We start from the raw sequence: 18,554 nt of genomic DNA on the forward strand, positions 1-18,554 counted from the left end.
AGAGCACCTGTTTTGCTTGCAGAAAGTCCCAGGTTCAATCCCTGGCATCTCGAGGGCTGGGGAAAGGTCTTGGTTTGAAACAGTAGAGAGCAATTAACAGTGTACACAGTGCTGAGCAAGATGGATCGATTATCTGGTTCAGGGTAGAACACTTCCATATATTCACTTCAACACACCTCCCAGTCAACTATTAGCATGTTTTTCTCTGAGCAGCTCCAAAATGTAGGAAGCTTGCTTCTTGCACCTGTCCTAAAGCTACTAAAAAGGTATATTTGCAATTGAGATCCAAAGTACTGCACAACTAGTACTTGATAGCAGAGAAGGGCATATAGCCAAAGGGTCTGACTGGTATTTTTTACATTTACCTCATTTGAGCAGAAGCCCTCCATGCCATGTGACAAATTGCTTTTGAAATGGAGGCAACTTTCAATACAACATGAACACCTGCTATTTAGAGAAAGAAAAAAGTTGAAGATGACTGGAAATGTTCAAGACTTATATATAAAGTGGGGCTGCTGTACTTGTGTCCGGTATCCGCAGAAGGAGCCTTGGAAACTCTGCGCCTGCATGGATGCACTCTAAAACCTCACCCCCTCATTCACTATGCTTACATCATTGTGCCTGGAGAGAACAGCTGTATTTTAGAGAGATTCTTCTTTGCAATTAAAACACTGGGGTGTCCCCACATTCTACATCAGGGGAAGGAATCTCTCTATAAGCATTGTGGAGCAGGGGACAGGGTTTCAGGGGATGCTCTACACAAGTACAACAACTGCATAGGATAGTGCGGGGGCCCATAGGACTTTGGCTCCTGGCTTTCCCTAGGCTGGCCAAGCTAGGTTTGCATGCAAGAGAAGTAAAAAAGCTCCCCTTGCCAGCAACACTCTCAGCATCTGCTTCTAAGGAGGCTCCCATTTCTAGAAATGCTCTGACGTCAAAGAACTGTGGCCAGCGCGCGCGCGCGCACACACACACACACACACACACACACAGAGGGAGGCCTCAAGTAGCTGCTCTATGGCGATAATGCAAGGCCTTAGATATGGAAGGAGGTCACAACCAGCAAGGCACTGAATGAACAATACTTGTGGTGGTGGAGACTTTTCCTCACCCTGGCAATCAGCTGATGAGAGACGGCAGCTCCATCCTAAGAAATGCTCCAATACAAAAATCAAACCAAGCCTCAAGTATTTAAAAAGGTATTTCAGAGTTTGTTTTTAATTCCTTTTAAAAACCTTTTGAGAGAAGTGAAACTGGGAATCCATGCTTTTGCTTCTTCTGAACGCAAGTGATGTACATTTATTTCAAAGTTGTATCTGATACAAAACATGCCACATGCAAGGCTTTTTTTTAGTTTGCATTTATTAATCTTTTTTTAATGGAATAATTGTTTTTGTTTTTGACTCTTTACTCTTGTTATCAAGGGCAACTTTTGCTACATAGGAATCACACACAAAGTAAAAAAACTGCAAAGCACAAAATATAATTCCTCACAAAGTCCACACTTTATTTTAAAAAAAGTGATTATTTTGGGTTCATAAAAGGGTTAAAACTTAATATATATAGTATGTGCAACTGTAAACAGAAGTATGGGACAAGGCGTCAAATGCGATTATACAGGCAGAGAACTTTAAAAAAGTTTTAGCTTCAAGACCGGGTTATAGTTTATATAAAAATTAAAAACTGTATAGTCTTTCTTCATCAGCTAAAATCTACAGGATTATCTTAAACTCTAACCGTCATCCAAAAAAATCTTGACAATCTATTATATTCAGTCACTTTATCATTTTTTTTAAAATCTCTCTCAAGCTTTTAAACCTTTGTAGCAATTTTTTAAAATTTATTTTTTTTTACAACTTTTACAGCCTTCCAAATTAATGGAAAGACACACCAACAAATCCAAAAGAGACAAAAAAAAGGTATACTGGCTTTAACTCAAACCTTTATTTTAAAACAATGTCCAGTGGTTTTGTTACTGATAAAAACTCCCCCCCCCCTCCACAAATGCCATCTTATTTACAATTTTAATTATTTTTATTTATTCATGTTTATAACTTGTCATCATTTCTCTCTCCCCCACCTTACTGTTTTTAACCGTCATAGCTTGGAACGGTTTGCAGAAGCAGCTTTTAAACTCAAGAACACGGTTCTCATCTTGCTGATGGGTTTAAAAAAAAAAAGATACTCTTGAGTGCTAACCCTGATTTTATGCCCCATGTCACTCCACCATTTATGAAAGATAAAGCCTTATTGCCACTTTCTCTCCCTTTTGTTTGTTGAATCAAGTGAAAATTTAAGCCATGGCCTGCTAGATCTCTTAACACCATTGCTACAGGCACAGTGTGTGTGTGTGTGTGTGTGTGTGTGTGTGTGTGTGTATATGTATAAGGAGGGGAGGGGGAAATGGTGCAATTGTGCGTTAAAAGATCTCAACTGTACAAAGTTAGTCAAGAGAGCTTTGTCAGTAAAGACCCCTCCACCCCGACCCCCCAAATACCAATGGTATACAGCAGTCCTTCAAAATCTCATTCAATAGAAGGAAGACTGTGTATGGTGTGTGTGCATGCGTGTATGCATTTGTGTGTCCTCTGTAATGCCCAAATTTGCCTTCTAATATGGAATCTCCCTATATGGGGGAAGTTGCTGCTGGGCAGATGGCTCTTAAGATACTGGTTATTATAAATTGATTCAGTTTCTTAAAAAAAGAAAGAACAAAATATATATCTATACACACACACACACACACACTCACTCCTAGAGAAAGCATTTCATAGAGAAACAGGTTCTTTACACATTCCCCTTCCCACCAAGGTTGTGTTGATGAACAAGTCTCCCCCTTGTCTTCCCTTCCTCCCCAATGGGGAAAAAGTGGGGGCAGCATTCTGCAGAGATCCACCCAGCAGTCCATAAAAAACCCTGCAGCTAGGACATTCCTCCCCATGCTAATTCAAATATATACACAATATATATAAATAGATAAATAATTGCAAACTCTGCAATGTGCCAACATCTCTCTCTCTCTCTCTCTCTCTCTCACTCACACACACAACTCCAGAGGAGCAAGGCTGATCATGGGAAACCATGGAGTGGAATCGGGGACTTGAGGGAGAAGGGCTTACTCAAGAGCAGACAACTCCCCCTCTCAGAGCTGGCCACAAGCCACTGACTCCTTCATCAAAAGTCATGCTCTGCAGACAGGCAAAGCATGGTTTGGGGTCCACTGGAGAAAGCTCTGCTGGAGAGATGTGGTGGGACTGGCATTGGGTGACCAGGAGATCTTTGTTCCTCAATGCCTTGGCACATTCAGACAACCACTTCATACCATGCAGTGTAATCTGCCCCTTTGTTGGTGGATAGGAGCCCACTGTGCTCATTCCAGCAGCTCAGTCTGGAAGGGTTTTAGGAGACCCAATCTTACAGTGCTTGGGCTTAGGGAGGGGGAGAAAGGAAACAAAAGGCAATTCCAGCAAAACACATGCCCCACCTCCACATCTAGAGAACTGTTTCCATACCTGCCAGGGCAGCTGTGGCTCTCCATATTCAGGGGAAAGGGTTCAAAAAGCAGGAGGGTGGCACAGCGAGGGGCTCACATTACAAAAAACAAAAAACAGCAAAGTCTAACACTTCAAATGAGGTAGGTTCAAGTGCGGATGCTCCTCGCGCATGGAAGATGAGCGGGGTGGGGGGCGGGGGCAGGGGCAGGAGGAAGGGAAGGTCCATTTTCAGCTTCTGCAAGTCAATGCCAGCAGTCCGCTGAAAGTCCATTTCCCCACCACCACCAAAAAGCACATGCACGCACATGTGCGCATGCATACCCATACACTCACCCCCCCCTTTCAAATCCAACACCTAAATGTATACAAAATCCAGAGGTGGAGGGCTCTGGAAGGTGGATTGTCAAGCTAATGAGTCTCTTTGAAGCCTCTTGTTACCTTGGTAATTAGCAAGCAATAGATATTAGATTTTAAAAAAACCTCCTTTCAAACGCACACAAAATTCCCCGAACACACACACACACAGCAAAAGTTAGAAATTCTTCCCCGGGGATCCAATAGCTATGCCATGGTTCCCTTCCCCCAGCTCTGCTAGATAGAATGCCCCAATCTCCTCCCAGTATATTTCTGAAGTCCATTATTTACAGGTGCACAGGGGTGGAAGGCTTCCCCATTTCGGCCTCAAAAGAAAAATACTAAAAAGAAAACCCTGAGTTGCCAGTTTATCGTTCCCCACCCCAGATGGGGTTGCTTGTGGCTGCTGCCTTCTGCTGGGGAAAAGCAGGTTGCCTTGTCTGGAAGCAGAGGCAGCTGGACCTGACAGCCAGACTGCTACACCGCCATAACCAGAACTGCCACTCAGTAGCAGATATGCTGCTGTCACCCACTCGACTTGGGTCCCAGCTGCCCCACGGCATGTTGGGGTGGTAGATTCCAACCGTGCTTTCCCTGGGTGATTCTCTGCCCTGCTGGAGGGTTGGGAGAGCTGGTAGAACAGGCCTCTCTACACAAAGCCTCCTATGCCATTTGTGCTGGGCAGTCAGGGTGTCCATCCCCCACCTCGCTTGAAGAGCCTCTTTGGGCTAGTTCATCCATTTCCTGCAGTTCCAGGCTCCACAATGGCACGGGATTTTGTGCTGATCATCTTCAAAGTCAAACTGGTAGTCGTAAGTCAGCTAGAGAGGGAGAACACAAGGGGAGAAGACAGGTTATCCTAAAGAGAACTTTTAAACACCAACAAGGATATTTAATTCTTTTGTTCATCCTCAAGAGTGGTTTGCTTGTTCATCCTCGAGAGTGGCCACGTTCGCACCTACAATTAATTAGCTCAGCAACAACTTAACAGGGTTAAGTCCTAGATTGTTCTCAGTGAGAAGGTAGTAATCAACTGAGGGGGGCCTGGAAGTGTGGACAAAGGAGCATCTCTTCCCCCCACCCCCCGAATGGTTTGCTCATGTGAACGTTAAAGGATTAGGGTCTGCTCCAACTATTCTCAGGATGCCTCCACATACCAGACAGAATTGTGTCCAATGAAGCAGAAATCATGCATTAATATGAGCAGATGGAGAAAGGTACTCTCACATAGACACCGTATGAGCAGAACACAGGTAAGGGACACACCTATGAACACCCCCTACAGGAAAACCCAAGTCTGTCTTTAGTCCTGTGAACGGAGTCTATTATCTCAGTTTTACGGACAGAAAACAAAAGGACACTATTGGCCATTATTTGAGTCTTATCAACACCCAGGCTTCTATAGGACTACACATTCAAATCACCACATTCTATTAATGGGACTACACACATTTCACGCTGCTATGCCACTGAAACACAGGCTTAGCCCCATTTTTTGTTCAAGTGGCTCCACTGCCTCTGCATGCACACACTGTCCAGATGTTGATATAGCCTAGAAAAACGCAAGAATGCACCCATGCAAAATGAGGTTTTGAGAGAGTGAGACAGAGAAGAAAATATGCTGCTCTTCCAGCTTGTTAAGAAAGAAAACGTAATCTGGATCTGACTAGTTCCTATGGCTGTTACACAGCCCCACATTGAAGAGGAAGGCCATGCAGCACATCAGTATTGGTGGAGCAGCCATACAAGTTAGTGGCCACCAACTTCTCTACTTCCACCCCTTTTTTTGTGTGACTGCCCCCACATGTGGGATAAGGATTAATGCCAATATGCAAGCTCAGTAATTGGCACGCATCAACCCTGGAGGAGCTTAGATATTTCCTCTTGACTTAAACAATCTCACAAAGACAGACATGAATGCAGTGTCAGAGATGGTTCCACAGGCCTTTTCTTCACATACACTTCACTGGCTGGAGTTTACACAGATACATCTTCCTTGCCCTTCCTGCTGTCCCACCTCCACAACCCCCCAGTTCTCACCTCCTCTCCCTTGGGTATTCTTCGACTGGAGATGATGATGATCTTGTCCTCCTTGTCAAAAGTCACAACCTCAGCCACACAGTTGGGTGCACAGGAGTGATTAATGTACCTGCAGGGAGTGTGGACATCAGAGTCAGGAAGAGCGAAAGGACTCCTGATCCCTTGCTCATGGAGGCCACCCCAAGAACACAGGCACTTTGTCAGCCATCCTGTATTCATCTTTATGGGTAGCACTTTAAAATTTAACACATGATTACAAGGCACAAAGACAGCACACCAGGATAGGCAGGTTGTACAAGCTCACCCTCAACTGTGGATGGGGCCAAGCCAGATGAATAATCCAAATCAGCCCGATATCTTGACAGAGGATGCAGCAGTGTCAAAATGCCACCTCACTTCATCACTTTCTAGGGAATTTTTATTCCAATGACCACATATACACATGATGTAATTGTCAATGCAGCCACAGCCCATCTGAGCAGCATTTCTTACCAATTCCTGCAAAAGGAGTCTGGAGGGAAGAGTGACACGAGCCCAAGAAAGCACTTCCCCACCTTCTAGAACCCACTCAGCTGGGCTGGACTGCTCTCCTGTCTTTCACTAGTACTAACTGGGGTCCCAGAATTCCCCTTGGTGGCCCCACTTATGTTTCCAAGAGATGCCCTTCAACTTGAGATAAGAAGATCTTCCATTTTGTTGTTGTTTTGCAGAGATGGCTGTGACAGACTGATCCTGACAGTTCAATTTCTATTTCTTTAAACTCACAATTTAAAAAACAAACAAGGTGCATGTGGTTTTTATTTTATTTTAAAGATTCAGTTCTGTGCTGGTTTCTTGCTTCCAAAAATGACCTATTTTAAATAAGCCCAAATTTAATACAAACATGCAGGTTTACTCTTGCACTCCTTTAAAATGCAGTCCACAATTTATGAAATACATTCTGAGCAAAAGCCTGCTTTTCTATGTAGAAGAAAAAACCACGAGGGAAAGCAGCTAAATTTCACAGTCAAGCCTTATGAAATGATACAAGAGGCAGATTAAGACTGTGGCAATTTGGTTGATAGTCGTAAATATTCACAGACAACATTTGCATTCAATCTCATGGAGAAGCACTGTTCTGCCCAGTAACTAACAGTTGTTATTTCTGGAAAGTTCTAGGCACTTGGGCCACAATCCAGCACAAAGAAAAGCGTGCTTAAACCCACTGATTTCAAAGGGCTTAAGCACATGTAACTGCTTTCTGGACTGTGTCCCTTGCTTTGGAATAAAAAAACAACAATAGTACAGCACTACAAAGCCCCGCTGCTTCTGAGCAAGCAGGAGTAGAAAGGGGGGAGGGCACTCTCTTTCCTCTCGAGGAGATAAGTAAAACTCACCTGAACCACCTGCCTACTAGGGATGTGCACGGAACCGCTGCGGGGTGATTCGAAGGCAGTGGGAGTGCCGCTTTAAGGGCAGGGGAGGGTGCACTTACCCCTCCTGCCGCCTTCCCCCTGCCGGCGCTCGTTGCTGATAAAAGCCTTTGGGGCAGCAGCATACCTTCCTGCCGCTCCTCGGCCGGAAGTACCGGGTGTGCAGTTGTCAGACAGGTGCGCACACGCAACACGCACACCCAGTACTTCCAGCCACTTCTGGCCGAGGAGGGAGGAGAAGGGGCAGCAGGGAGGTACGCTGCCGCCCCAAAGGCTTTTACTGGCAACAAGCACCAGTGGGGGAAAAGCGGCAAGAGGGGTAAGTGCACCCCCCTGCCCTTAAAGCGGCACCCCCCCATCCTCAAACTTCGAACCCCCCTAGTGTTCAAACCTGTTCGGAGGCGCCTAAAAGGGCCTCCGAACAGCTCCGTACACATCCCTACTGCCTACCTACCAGAGTGAGTCAAAAGGAGATGCCCAAAGCAAGGCTACTTCCCCTCCACTGATGGAGACTATATGAATTACACTATGAGAAGCCCAACTGGTATCAGTGGTTTACAATTGGTCTTTTCTTCAGGCAATTTAAAATCAATCAATTTTAAGAAACCAAATTTAACTCAACAAAGCCTGTAGACTTCCAAAGCCAAGTCTATGAATACAGTCTCAGAGCACAGCTTCACTCACCTGGCGGGGCCGCCTGTCAGCGTGGCATCAATGACATGCTCATTGTTGATACGGAACATGTAGATCCCTCGATTCTGGAAGGGGTGGGGAGAAATCAGACTGTACATTTATATGAAGCAGCACCTCCTGGCCTTGCCCTCAACCCGAGCTGGGTGGCTCCAGTGCATTTAAACATTTCAGGAAGGGAGAATTCTGCCACGTGTGGCTCTTCCTCTTGTTGCAGCATTGTGATGTGGCGTTGCAATGAGGGGCAATTTCACATAATGATTTGTACTACATCTACCAATTCTCTACTTTGTCCACCCTCACATCCACCCCATAACGTTGGTCACTGCTATTCCCCAATAAAACAGATGTCCGAGAGGACCACTGCAAGGTCTGTCTACAGAAGATGCAGGCCTTGCATCTGGATCTCTCGGATCCAAATCCCTGTTTATTTATTTAACATATTTTTATACTGCCCCAAACTTACATCTCTGGGCAGTTCACAACAATTGAATTGTTGATTATGCCTTACCCACACCACCACCAAGGCCCATCTCCCCTCCCAATTCCTGTTAAGGTCTAGAACAGATGTCAAACTGGCTGGATCCAGCCCCTCAAGCTGCATTTTCCAGCCCCCAAGCAGCTGAGCACCAACCCTGACCATCCTGTTTCTTCCCACCTGCCCTGCAGTGAGCAGAAATGGAAGTGGCGGATGCAGCATTGCTGCCCACTTAGTGCAGCTGTCTGGCTGGTTCGTTCGTTCCATCCTTCCTGCCGGCTGCTGCCACCAGCATTTCTCTCTCCCTCCACCCTCCACTCAGAAGGAAGCATTTCTCTTTCCTCCTGTGCTGCCATGTTCCTCCCTCCTGCATCCTCGTGGCTCTTCAGCCGTGGAGGTTAGAGAGAGAGGAGTGAGTAGAGGGGGAGGGAGGGAGGAAGAAGTCAAAGATAAAGAGGGTGGAGGAGAAAGAGGAGCAGGAGGAGGAGAGAACAAGAATGGAAGGCGAAGGAGGAAGAAAGAAAGAATGAGAGAAGAGGGAGGAAGAGGACAAGGAGACGGAGACAGAAGGCGGGGAGAGGTACCTTCCCCTGCACGAGTGAGCGGAGGGCAAAGGAGCGGGGGAGAAGGAAGGAAGGGAATGGCGGGGGGGGGGAGATGACAGAAGGCACAAGATGGGTGCAAGAAGGCAGCGCGAGGCAGGTGCAGCCTCCCCGGAGGTGCTCTGGAATAAAATCTGGCCCACCACACAGGAGCTTGACACACCTGGTCTAGAAGCACAGGTCTGGAATAAGTCAAATGGCATTAAGTCTCTGTCTCTCAGACACATACAGCATGCCAAAGCAAGGCCCACTTTTAAATAAGATGAACAAAATCCCCAAAGCAGGAACTCTGCCCTCCACCCCCATCAGGTGTGGCTGCCTTCAGTGCCCCCTAATCAGAGGCCTTGCTCCCCACCTGCTCCTCATAGATCTTCTCACGCCGGTTGGCCACCTCATTGCGGATGATGGTGCCAATGTACTCAATGACCATTGTGTGCTTCTCAAGATCCTTGGCAGCGTAGAGTCCCAGTCCTTGGATGCGGGAACGTGCCAGGTACACGTTGTTCTTCCATTCTGTCTTGAGGCGGCGATACTGGGAGGACTTGGAGTGCACAAACTGTTTGCTGTAGGGCGTGTTGGTTTCGCCTGTGAAAGTGCTCTGGTAGGCCTTGGACATGCTGGTACTGTTCAGTGTGTGGGGCCTTGGAAAGAGGCAGGAAAAGGAAGTGTGAAACCTACAAGTAGGGCACGCCTGAAGCTAGGACAGACTTGCGGAGACTGCCATACATATAGTGTGTCGGTTGCAAAGATGCAGCCATCCGCAGGGAATGGCAGCCTGAAACAGCTACAATGGGCCAGGCTGACCAAACTTGAGTCTGCTAGAGCGAAGATCTATGGGAAGCTTTCTCTAACTCCTGGGCAGTACTGTGAAGAAGTTAGCAAAAACTCTTGGTTCTTGGCATCCAGTTTCTACAACGACATGCCAGTTCATGCTGCCCTGAGTCCCATTCTCCAAATCATGGTTTGAAAGAACACACCCGAAATCTATGCTCTTTTGCAAATAGCTTCAACTGCAGGATTGATGGTTTGCTTTTAAAGTCCAGAATTCTAGGCCACTAAAAGGAAGCTGCATTTCCTCAGAGCCAAAATGTGAAGAGGCCGGATACCTGGGGGCCTGTCTATGCTGGCACATTACACACGACTCACTTTCTAAGTCCTTACACCACTCTTCCCACCATGCTCACCTTTTGTAGTGTGTGAGTATTTTCGGCTCCGATCGAGCACAGCCAGTGGGATTGATCATGAGTGGGAGCTCCATGAGTGGATGGCGCCCATAGCGGAAAAGGTAGTTTTGGCAGCTCTCAACACCAGGCAGCTGGGAAGAGAAGACACACAATTGCCATCAAAGCCCCACAATCTTTCCCACCCTTGCAATGCACTCCTCTGGCTCAGGCACTCTCTTTCCACCCTGCCCTGCAGTGTGATGCCGACACAGCTCCCCAAATACATTTGAGGGGTTCACCATGGAAACCCACTCACACTGCATGAAGTCCAAATAAGGGGGGAACTGGAGCAAGATCAGCATCTAACTATCCGAACTGATCCCAGCTTTACGTTCTGGAGCAAGAGTCCATCAGGCTACTGGCAGCTCAAGGCCTCTTTGAACCTGAGGCAACAGACACCATTGTCCCCTCCCTTTTTAAGGCAGGGGGCAGAAGGGCATCTAGCCCCTGCTGTGTGAGGCAAATGGAACACCTCGCCTCATGTAAGGACTGTCCCTGCTTCAGGGCTGTGGACAGATCCATAGCCAGGCTTCATTCAATCCTAGCCTTCAGTGCCCTTGAACCCAGCCATATCCTCCATGTCCTCACCTTGCCAGACCTCTTCTCTACCCCCAAACCCACCCATATGTGTGCAGGAACCCGCACCAGATTTCAGGATTCCCTCATGTTTAATACATACAGACTCTGCAATGCGCAGCACAGCATGTGCTGTCAAGCCGAAGAGCTCTTCTCCCTTGAGATACTCGGGGAAGAGTCGCAACATGTCAGCTTCCTTGCGCATCAGGGCCACTGGTTCAATGATGCGGTTCCACACAGCTTTAGCAGGGGAAGAGGATGGAAGGAAGAATTAAAGTCAGACCTTTTCACCTTGGTCCAAGAACAGGTGCACAGCGAGGGGAGAGTGGGCTCGCATCGGCCTCTCTCCCCAGCGGCCCCTTGCGTGCACCAGCCATGATCCCAAGTGTGATGCGACATACAGGGGGTGTGGCCAGCACCCAGAAGGGCCAGTGTGGCCCTCCCAAGTTCATTTCCCTGCCAGCTTCTTTATTGGCTGGGTGTTTTCTTCGTTCTCTCCCTTGCTTCATGTAAAGGGGAGAAACAAGAAAATACCCAGCCCGCAATTAACTTGGCTTGGAATGAGGACAGGCTGGAGCTCAGGGGAGGGGCTAGCCAGGTCGCTCTCAGGAGCTGGGAGGCTCAGGTTCTTTGAACCCATGTGACCAATTATAGCTCCACCCCTGTCCAAGAAGTGCCTCTGCTTAGGAATATAGGAAGCTGCCATATACTGAGTCAGACCATTGGTCTATCTAGCTCAGTACTGTCTTCACAGACTGGCAGCGGCTTCTCCAAGGTTGCAGGCAGGAATCTCTCTCAGCCCTATCTTGGAGAAGCCAGGGAGGGAACTTGGAACCTTCTGCTCTTCCCAGAGCGGCTTCATCCCCTGAGGGGAATATCTTGCAGTGCTCACACATCAAGTCTCCCATTCATATGCAACCAGGGCAGACCCTGCTTAGCTTTGGGGACAAGTCATGCTTGCTCCCACAAGACCAGCTCTCCTCTCCTCTTGGAGACACAACCAGAATCCAGCCTTTTGCTTCTTGGAGACACAGCCAGAATCCAGCCTATGAATTACGGCAATGTATAAATGTTTGCATGCTCAGTTAATGTATGCAACACATTCCGATTGCAAAGCTTAGGTGAACTGATTAACAGCTTGGGGGCATGGAACATGCATGGAAAAGATTCAAGAGGGCTATAACACTGGGCTATGAAGGCTATTATGCTAAGACAGTTAAGGCAACCTTTAATAAAGGTTGCCTTGTAAAGGACCTGAGGACTGGTAAGTCAATACACAGTGCTGCAGGTGTTGTGAAGCAAGGCATTCACCTCCTCCCTGCACTTCAGGCCACACATGATTATCCCGTAGGAGGATCTAGCACTTTGGCGAACCTGCAGGCTCTGCACACTAAATGGCTGCTCTAAATAAATATGCACCCTGTGTGCATGCAAATTGAAAGCAAAAACAGTAAAGGTGTCTGTTCATCATGTGCTGATAACACTGCTATAGTTTTAATGAGATATAAGCATGCTGGGGAGTGGGCGGGGGGGATGCTTGTAGAATACACTTTCCAACCTTGCTGAATACCGACTAGGGCCCAGCTCCCAGGCACCCTTCTCCACAGCTCTATGCACACTGATAGCTAGGAACCTCCCTCCGCCTGCCAAAGCTCAATTACCAGCACGACAGAATCCTAGACTCATTTGAGATTGCTCAGGGGACAATGGAACGTAGAAGCTGACCGCTGTGCCGACACTGGCCCTTACCCTGTGGCGAGGAGTCCGTGAACACCAAGTCCTCCAAGCCCTGTTCCATCACTTGCACCACAAACTCCGGCCGCCCATTGTTCTCGCAGATGGTGCAGCGGTAGCAGCAGCGGCGATTGTTGGTCCGCAGGCTCCAGTAGATGCGGGTGGCCTCATAGCCCACGGGGTAGAGCGCCGTGGCACTGTGGAAGTCTGCCATCTGGTGGGGCAGAAGCTGCCCTATGGCGTGGAAGACCAGGCCTCCCACCCGGAACATGTGGAGGCGCTCCCCGCGCTGGATGATGCTGGCAATCTGCTTGACCTCGTCCCGCTCAATGTAGACCCGCCGGAAGACAGTGAAGGTGCTGAGCTCCTGGTCACAGGGGCCCTTGAGCTTGTGCAGCGGGCACAGCATCGTCTTGTCCTTGAAGAACATGCATTTGGCCCGGATGGCACAGGCAAAGTGGTAGACGCTGGGGCAGCGGATGCGGTTGCAGCTGTTCGTGGCCCCCGTCTTCTGGCAAAGGGAGCACTTGGTGAGCAGGCCCCGGTGCAGCGCCACCTCCACATTGATGAGGGCCCCACCTTGAGTCTCGTAGACCTCCGTGGACCAAAGGGCACAGTTGAGGTGCACCCACAGGTCCAAGTCCAGGTTCAAGAGGCGTGCCGGGCCATCGGTGGCCCCATCACCTTCCTCATGGCAAAAGCAGCATTTCCGCAAGTCACGTGGCACTTTCTCGGGCCGAAGGGTGGTGGCCAGGCGGTCAATGAACTCCGCAATCTCCCTTTCCCCATCGCGCTTGGAACCAGCCTTCTGAATGGTGATGAGGAAGCGCAGCCGTTTCCAGCGCACCCCTTTCCACTTCTTCAGCCGCGGCTTGTTCTCTTCGCTGTCTTCCAGGGGCCGGGAGCGTGGCTTGCCTTTGGGTGGGGATTGGGGAGCTTCTTCCTTCGGGGACAGGGGTGGAGGAGATGGGGCAGGCAGAGGCTCAGGGACTGGCTCAGGGACTGGCTCGGGCACCCTGGGGGGGCTGGGTGGGGAGGGCGCAAAGGGGGAGAGGGGTGGAGATGGTTCCTCGGGGAGCGTCAAGAGCTGCCGCACATCCAGGTTGGCCACATTGTTGATGTAGCAGTGCTGGGCAGTCTTTTCCGGAGCTGGGCTCTCCTGGAAGAGAGAGAGAGAGAGAAAGAGAAAAAGGAAACGTCTGTAAAAAGGGATCTAGGTCACACCTGGTGGATATAAACATAGGTGCTGCTCCATCACACCCAGCCTCATTTGCCCCCAGCTGGTCATAAAACCCCAACATTTCCTCAACTGTGGGGAGCTAGATGAGCAATAGGCAACAGGGTGGCCAATTAGAGAAAAGTTACAAAAATGTGGGGGAGGAGTATGCACTCGGGCAGGAGATGGAAGTTCAGAACAAGGAATCCTTTCAGACAGGCAGCATTCCAAACATACCCTTGCAACAATGAGGGCTAGAAACCTGCTTTTTCAAATGCAAGTTGAGGTTATCTGGATTCTGTAGCATTTCCAGTCTTTTTCTCACCCCATAAATCATTATTACAGCTGCTTTTCCTGGTGACTGAGCATGGGACTGGCTTGTGCATACCCCCCCCCCTTTTTAAAAACTCCCCACCAGACACCTACAGTGTACTGGAGCACATGGGAATCTAAGCCTCGGGTACTACCTCTGGCTACAGTCTAGTAGTGCAAGGAAAATGAAGGAGAAGGAATGTCAAGCAAATGCAAAGTGAGTAGAGGAGGGGAGGGATACATTGCTTAGGCCGGGACACTGTGCCAAGACCTCCCGTCACCTCCTGGAGCAAGAACAGAAGACAATCCATTGATGGGGGAAGAGGAGAGAAAGCAACTCTGGGAAAGTGTCCAGCCCCCCACCTGCTTGAGCAACGTCAAGATGTCCAGCTCATTCTTGAGACTGTAGCCAGGCAGCATGGCCTCAAACTGCTTCAGCCACTCGGGGCCACCTTCAGGGCCCTTTGTGGCCACTGGTTTCTCTTTACCTGAAGGAAGACAAGGAAAACCTTCCGATCAGCAACGGTGACCTTCTGGGAGTACCTATGAAGGGCTCACCCAAGTCAGGATACTCACCCTGTGCATCAGCTTCAACTTTCCTGGGTTCACTGGCAGCACCCCGCATGGGGCTGTCTGGGAACAGTACTTCATAAGAACTGGGGATCTTCATGCTCAACAGCTCAGCCACTGCCACCATGACACCGTTCAGGTTCTGAAGGAGAGGGGTCAGAAAGCAGCCGTGGTGGCTGATGCACGCAAGGACAGAAGAGCCCTCTTGGGCTGGGCCCAAGGCCTATCCCGTTTCCCACAGTGGCCCACCAGTGGCCTCTGGGAAGCCCACAAGCAAGAGGTGAAGGTATGCCCTCTCCCCTGCTGCTGTTCCCCTGCAACTGGTATTCAGAGGCCTCCTGCCTTTGAGACTAGAGGTAGCACCTACAGAAAACTAGGAGTATTGATTTAGAACAAATTCCAATATCTGCTTTATTGTAAACTTGGGAGTTTACAATATGCTTAAGAGTCTCTGTGAGAAGAGTATAAAACTCTTTACAATAATATATGTACAGGGATCGGCAGGAACTCTCCAAGGCCTCAGAGGCAGATGTGTCTCTCAGCTCTTCTCAAGGACTGATCCAGATTCATACACAGGCAAATTATATTTTACTACACTACTATGGGCCATTTCCAGTCCAAGGACAACACTCCATTCTGCCAATCACACGGGACTGACAAATACAAGGAACAGCTCAAGGACAGAATTCCATGTTCAAAGTCCTTGCTTATTCAGCCTCAGATTTACACCCTGTGACTGAACCCTAAGCAAATGCTAGGCAGATGGTGCCAAACCAGGCTGCCCCTCCCTTTACACTGACCTCACCCAAAGATGAGTTCTTGTATGGGCTGCTATCCCATGGAACCAACTTCCTTCTCCTTCAAAGGAGAGGGTGAGGGAGGAAGACACAGACACCCCGCTATGGCCACTTGCCTTACAAAGTGGTTTCTACAGTCTTACCGTGACATGCCACTAGTGGTGTGCACAAACCAAAAAAAAAAACCCCGCAGTTTGGCATGAATCTGTATTGAATTCAAGCCAAACGGCATGCTGCTAAACCAGTTCAGTAGAACCAACCAACCGGCAGGTGGCTAATACTTGTAAAGGGGAAACCGGTTAGGATTCCCCTGTACAAGTAAAGGGGTGGGGTGGGGGCTCCTGGCTCCTGTGAAGGAGCAGCGAGAGAGGTAGTGGAAAAGGTCTTCTTACCGTCCAGCATGGCTGCCAGCACCGCCACTGGCACAGCCCATATCCGAAGAGCGTGTGATCCTCCCTCTTTTACCAAGCCGCCCACACAGCAGCGACTTGGTCCCGGCCTCCGTGTATGCTCGGACACCACACAAATAGCCTCCGCACACCAAGCCACCGCTTCATAAAAGACGGAGGATCGGGCGTGTTTTGGATATGGGCTGCGCTGCGGGGGGATGGGTGTGTGTGTGTGATGCCGGCTGCCACAATGGGCAGTTAGGAGACTTTTTTCACTATCTCTCTCGCCACCTCTTTGTCCACCCATTCTGTGCTGAACGGTCTGCCCAAACTGGGCTTGGTTCAATTTGATCACAGACCGGAATCGAATCTCCAAACCGGCCCGGTTCGAGATGAACCGGTTCGGCACCAAACCATTCGTGCACACTGCTACATGCCACACGGGAGCAGAAGCTGCCTACTTTGTTTCACTTGTTAAACACTTAATTCACACACATGTATGCATCACTTAATCTCTCACTCAATGACTCGCTGTTAAAAGTGTGAACTGCCTCCCTTAAAGTGTATTGCATCTGAGGAGATTCAAGGAAACACGAATGCTCTCTTGTGCTTCGTCAGTGGTTATCACATGATGACTGCATCACCTGACTGCAGCATGCGAAAAATCATGAGCACTGAAAAACTGAAGAAAAATTTGCTCTTTTGCTGCTCCATGTCCCAGAAGCCAGAGTCACATTTAAACTCTGCTCCACACTGGTCGCCAAACTTGCACCCTGGATATGACAACTGAGTCAACTTCCACATTGGTGACACTTTCACAGCAATGGCACCCTAGATGAACCCTGGGCAGTAAAGTCACGAGGGCCTCATCACCTCAGACACAACTATGGAGCTTAGCCTATGAGGAGGCACCTGTCCATGCTGGCTTCATACCTTGGCAGCAGCTGCAGAGACGGTGAGCATGACAGAGACTTCACTGCCTTTCGTTTTGTCCCAGGAAGTGCCTGGTGTTCCCTTCCCCACCTGCTCCGATGCTCCATAAGGCTTGGCATCTGGAGAAGCTGAGAAGTGGGGCGAGGGAGAGAGAAGCGAAGTTAGAAACACTGTGCACGGACCCCATTACCAGCTCGTCAGCCCCACTTTAAAAGGGGCAGGATTCTTCAGCACTCAAACCAGACCTCTTCCACAGGCTACAGTCAGCTACGAGTTACCAAACATATCTTAGATTATGTTCCTTTGCCCATTATAGCCCACCTCAGATGCCTTCTCTACCTCTAAAGTTATGAGGCTCTTCTTCCCTGGACAACATAAGCAGCTGCAGAGTTTAGATCTAGCCCACCTGGAGAGGTCACTTGTTGCTATACACACCACCCTTCCTCTCCCCCTCCCTCAGACACCAAGCCCCTACACACCTGGGATGCTGGCCTTTGGGATGATAGGGATGACAGGGGACAGAGGGTGCTCATCCATCTCAGACTTGGCTCCAGAGAGCAGGGGAAAGCGTGGCACCTCTTCGCCCAGGACACTCTCGGGGGATGATGCTGGGACAATGCTATCAGGCGAGTCGCTCTCCTCATCACTCTCCATCCTGCAGAAAAATGTGCAGAGCCTGGCTACAGAACCTAGAACACTGCGGCACCTTATGTTCTCAAATGCAGCTAGATACACCAGCCCAATCCAAACCATTGTCTATGCATTCAAGAGCCCAGCAATCAAGATGTGAAGGAAGCATCACTTCTCCCCAGTGTCACAGTTCAGGCCACAGCTTCCATTGGCTATCCACTAAGCCAGCCCTCTCTTCCAGCCTGTCCTCTGCCCCCTGCTAGGTCATGCCTCTATCCTCACCTGACATCCTCCGTCTGGTTGTGTGGTGGCGTCGGCAGAGCTGCAAGGAGGTCTAAGCTTTTCACTTCCACAGGGGGGGTGGCTGCAGAGATGGGACAAGGCATAAAAAGGTCCAAAGGTTCTTCGGGCTGACCTGCTGTCCAAATACTGCTCACCAAGGCGACTATACCTCTAAATCCCTCGCATTTACACAGCACTTTTCTTATGTGCTCAGCAGGCAGCATGGTGCTCCCACTAGTCTTCCGCCAGTTCCCAGTCTCCTCCCAACACCCACCTCCCCCCTTCCCCTCTATGTGTATGGTTGTCTGTGAATGCTGTTCACTGCGAGGCTGCAAGGAGCCGGCCCTCAACATGAACGGCACTTTTATCCTAAGCCATTTGGCCCCACCCATTCGCTATCTGCCAGAAAGCTCAGAGCAGCTCCCATGGAATTCTTAGCGCCCTTCCATCCAAAACCTGAGCAAGGCTACTTTCAACAATGCAGGTGGCTCCCAGGATCTTCCAGAGCTCGACAGCACCCCCTTTACCCTGCAATGGGGCTTACCTTTCTGCCCGCTGGGCTCCTGGGGCAGTACTTGTTCCTTGGGCTGCTCAGTCAGTTCCTCAGAAGACATCACTCCATTGACCAGCTTCTGTTGCACGGAGGGTGGTGGTGTGGGAGGCAGTGAAGACGGCGGCGTTGGTGGGTTGCTCAGGTTGTTCTAGACAGAGATCATCAGAGGAGTCAGTGCCCACCACCATCTCCTCAGCCAGATTTCTTCTTCTCCCATTCTCAAATACACACTGTATGACTGCCCACCAGCAGTAATCCCCTTAGCTGGT

General features: G+C 49.3%; 1 protein-coding gene across 7 annotated transcripts in view; it reads right to left on the reverse strand.

The window, feature by feature from the left end:
* Positions 1-1,486: 1,486 nt before the first annotated feature.
* The window catches only part of KMT2D (lysine methyltransferase 2D), a 133,699-nt gene continuing 116,631 nt past the window's right edge, over positions 1,487-18,554 (reverse strand). For all 7 annotated transcript variants that reach the window (XM_053290869.1, XM_053290871.1, XM_053290870.1 and 4 more), the window contains 13 exons: positions 18,277-18,433; positions 17,733-17,814; positions 17,300-17,475; positions 16,821-16,948; positions 14,708-14,843; positions 14,495-14,619; positions 12,619-13,762; positions 10,973-11,109; positions 10,255-10,385; positions 9,426-9,711; positions 7,985-8,058; positions 5,889-5,997; positions 1,487-4,669 (listed from right to left, as the gene is read on the reverse strand). In XM_053290869.1, the coding sequence (XP_053146844.1) occupies positions 4,577-4,669; positions 5,889-5,997; positions 7,985-8,058; positions 9,426-9,711; positions 10,255-10,385; positions 10,973-11,109; positions 12,619-13,762; positions 14,495-14,619; positions 14,708-14,843; positions 16,821-16,948; positions 17,300-17,475; positions 17,733-17,814; positions 18,277-18,433 (2,778 nt within the window). In that variant the 3' untranslated portion in view covers positions 1,487-4,576. The remainder of the gene's footprint in view (positions 4,670-5,888; positions 5,998-7,984; positions 8,059-9,425; positions 9,712-10,254; positions 10,386-10,972; positions 11,110-12,618; positions 13,763-14,494; positions 14,620-14,707; positions 14,844-16,820; positions 16,949-17,299; positions 17,476-17,732; positions 17,815-18,276; positions 18,434-18,554) is intronic.

Source organism: Hemicordylus capensis, chromosome 2 (assembly GCF_027244095.1).
Source record: "Hemicordylus capensis ecotype Gifberg chromosome 2, rHemCap1.1.pri, whole genome shotgun sequence".
Taxonomy (NCBI): domain Eukaryota; kingdom Metazoa; phylum Chordata; class Lepidosauria; order Squamata; family Cordylidae; genus Hemicordylus; species Hemicordylus capensis.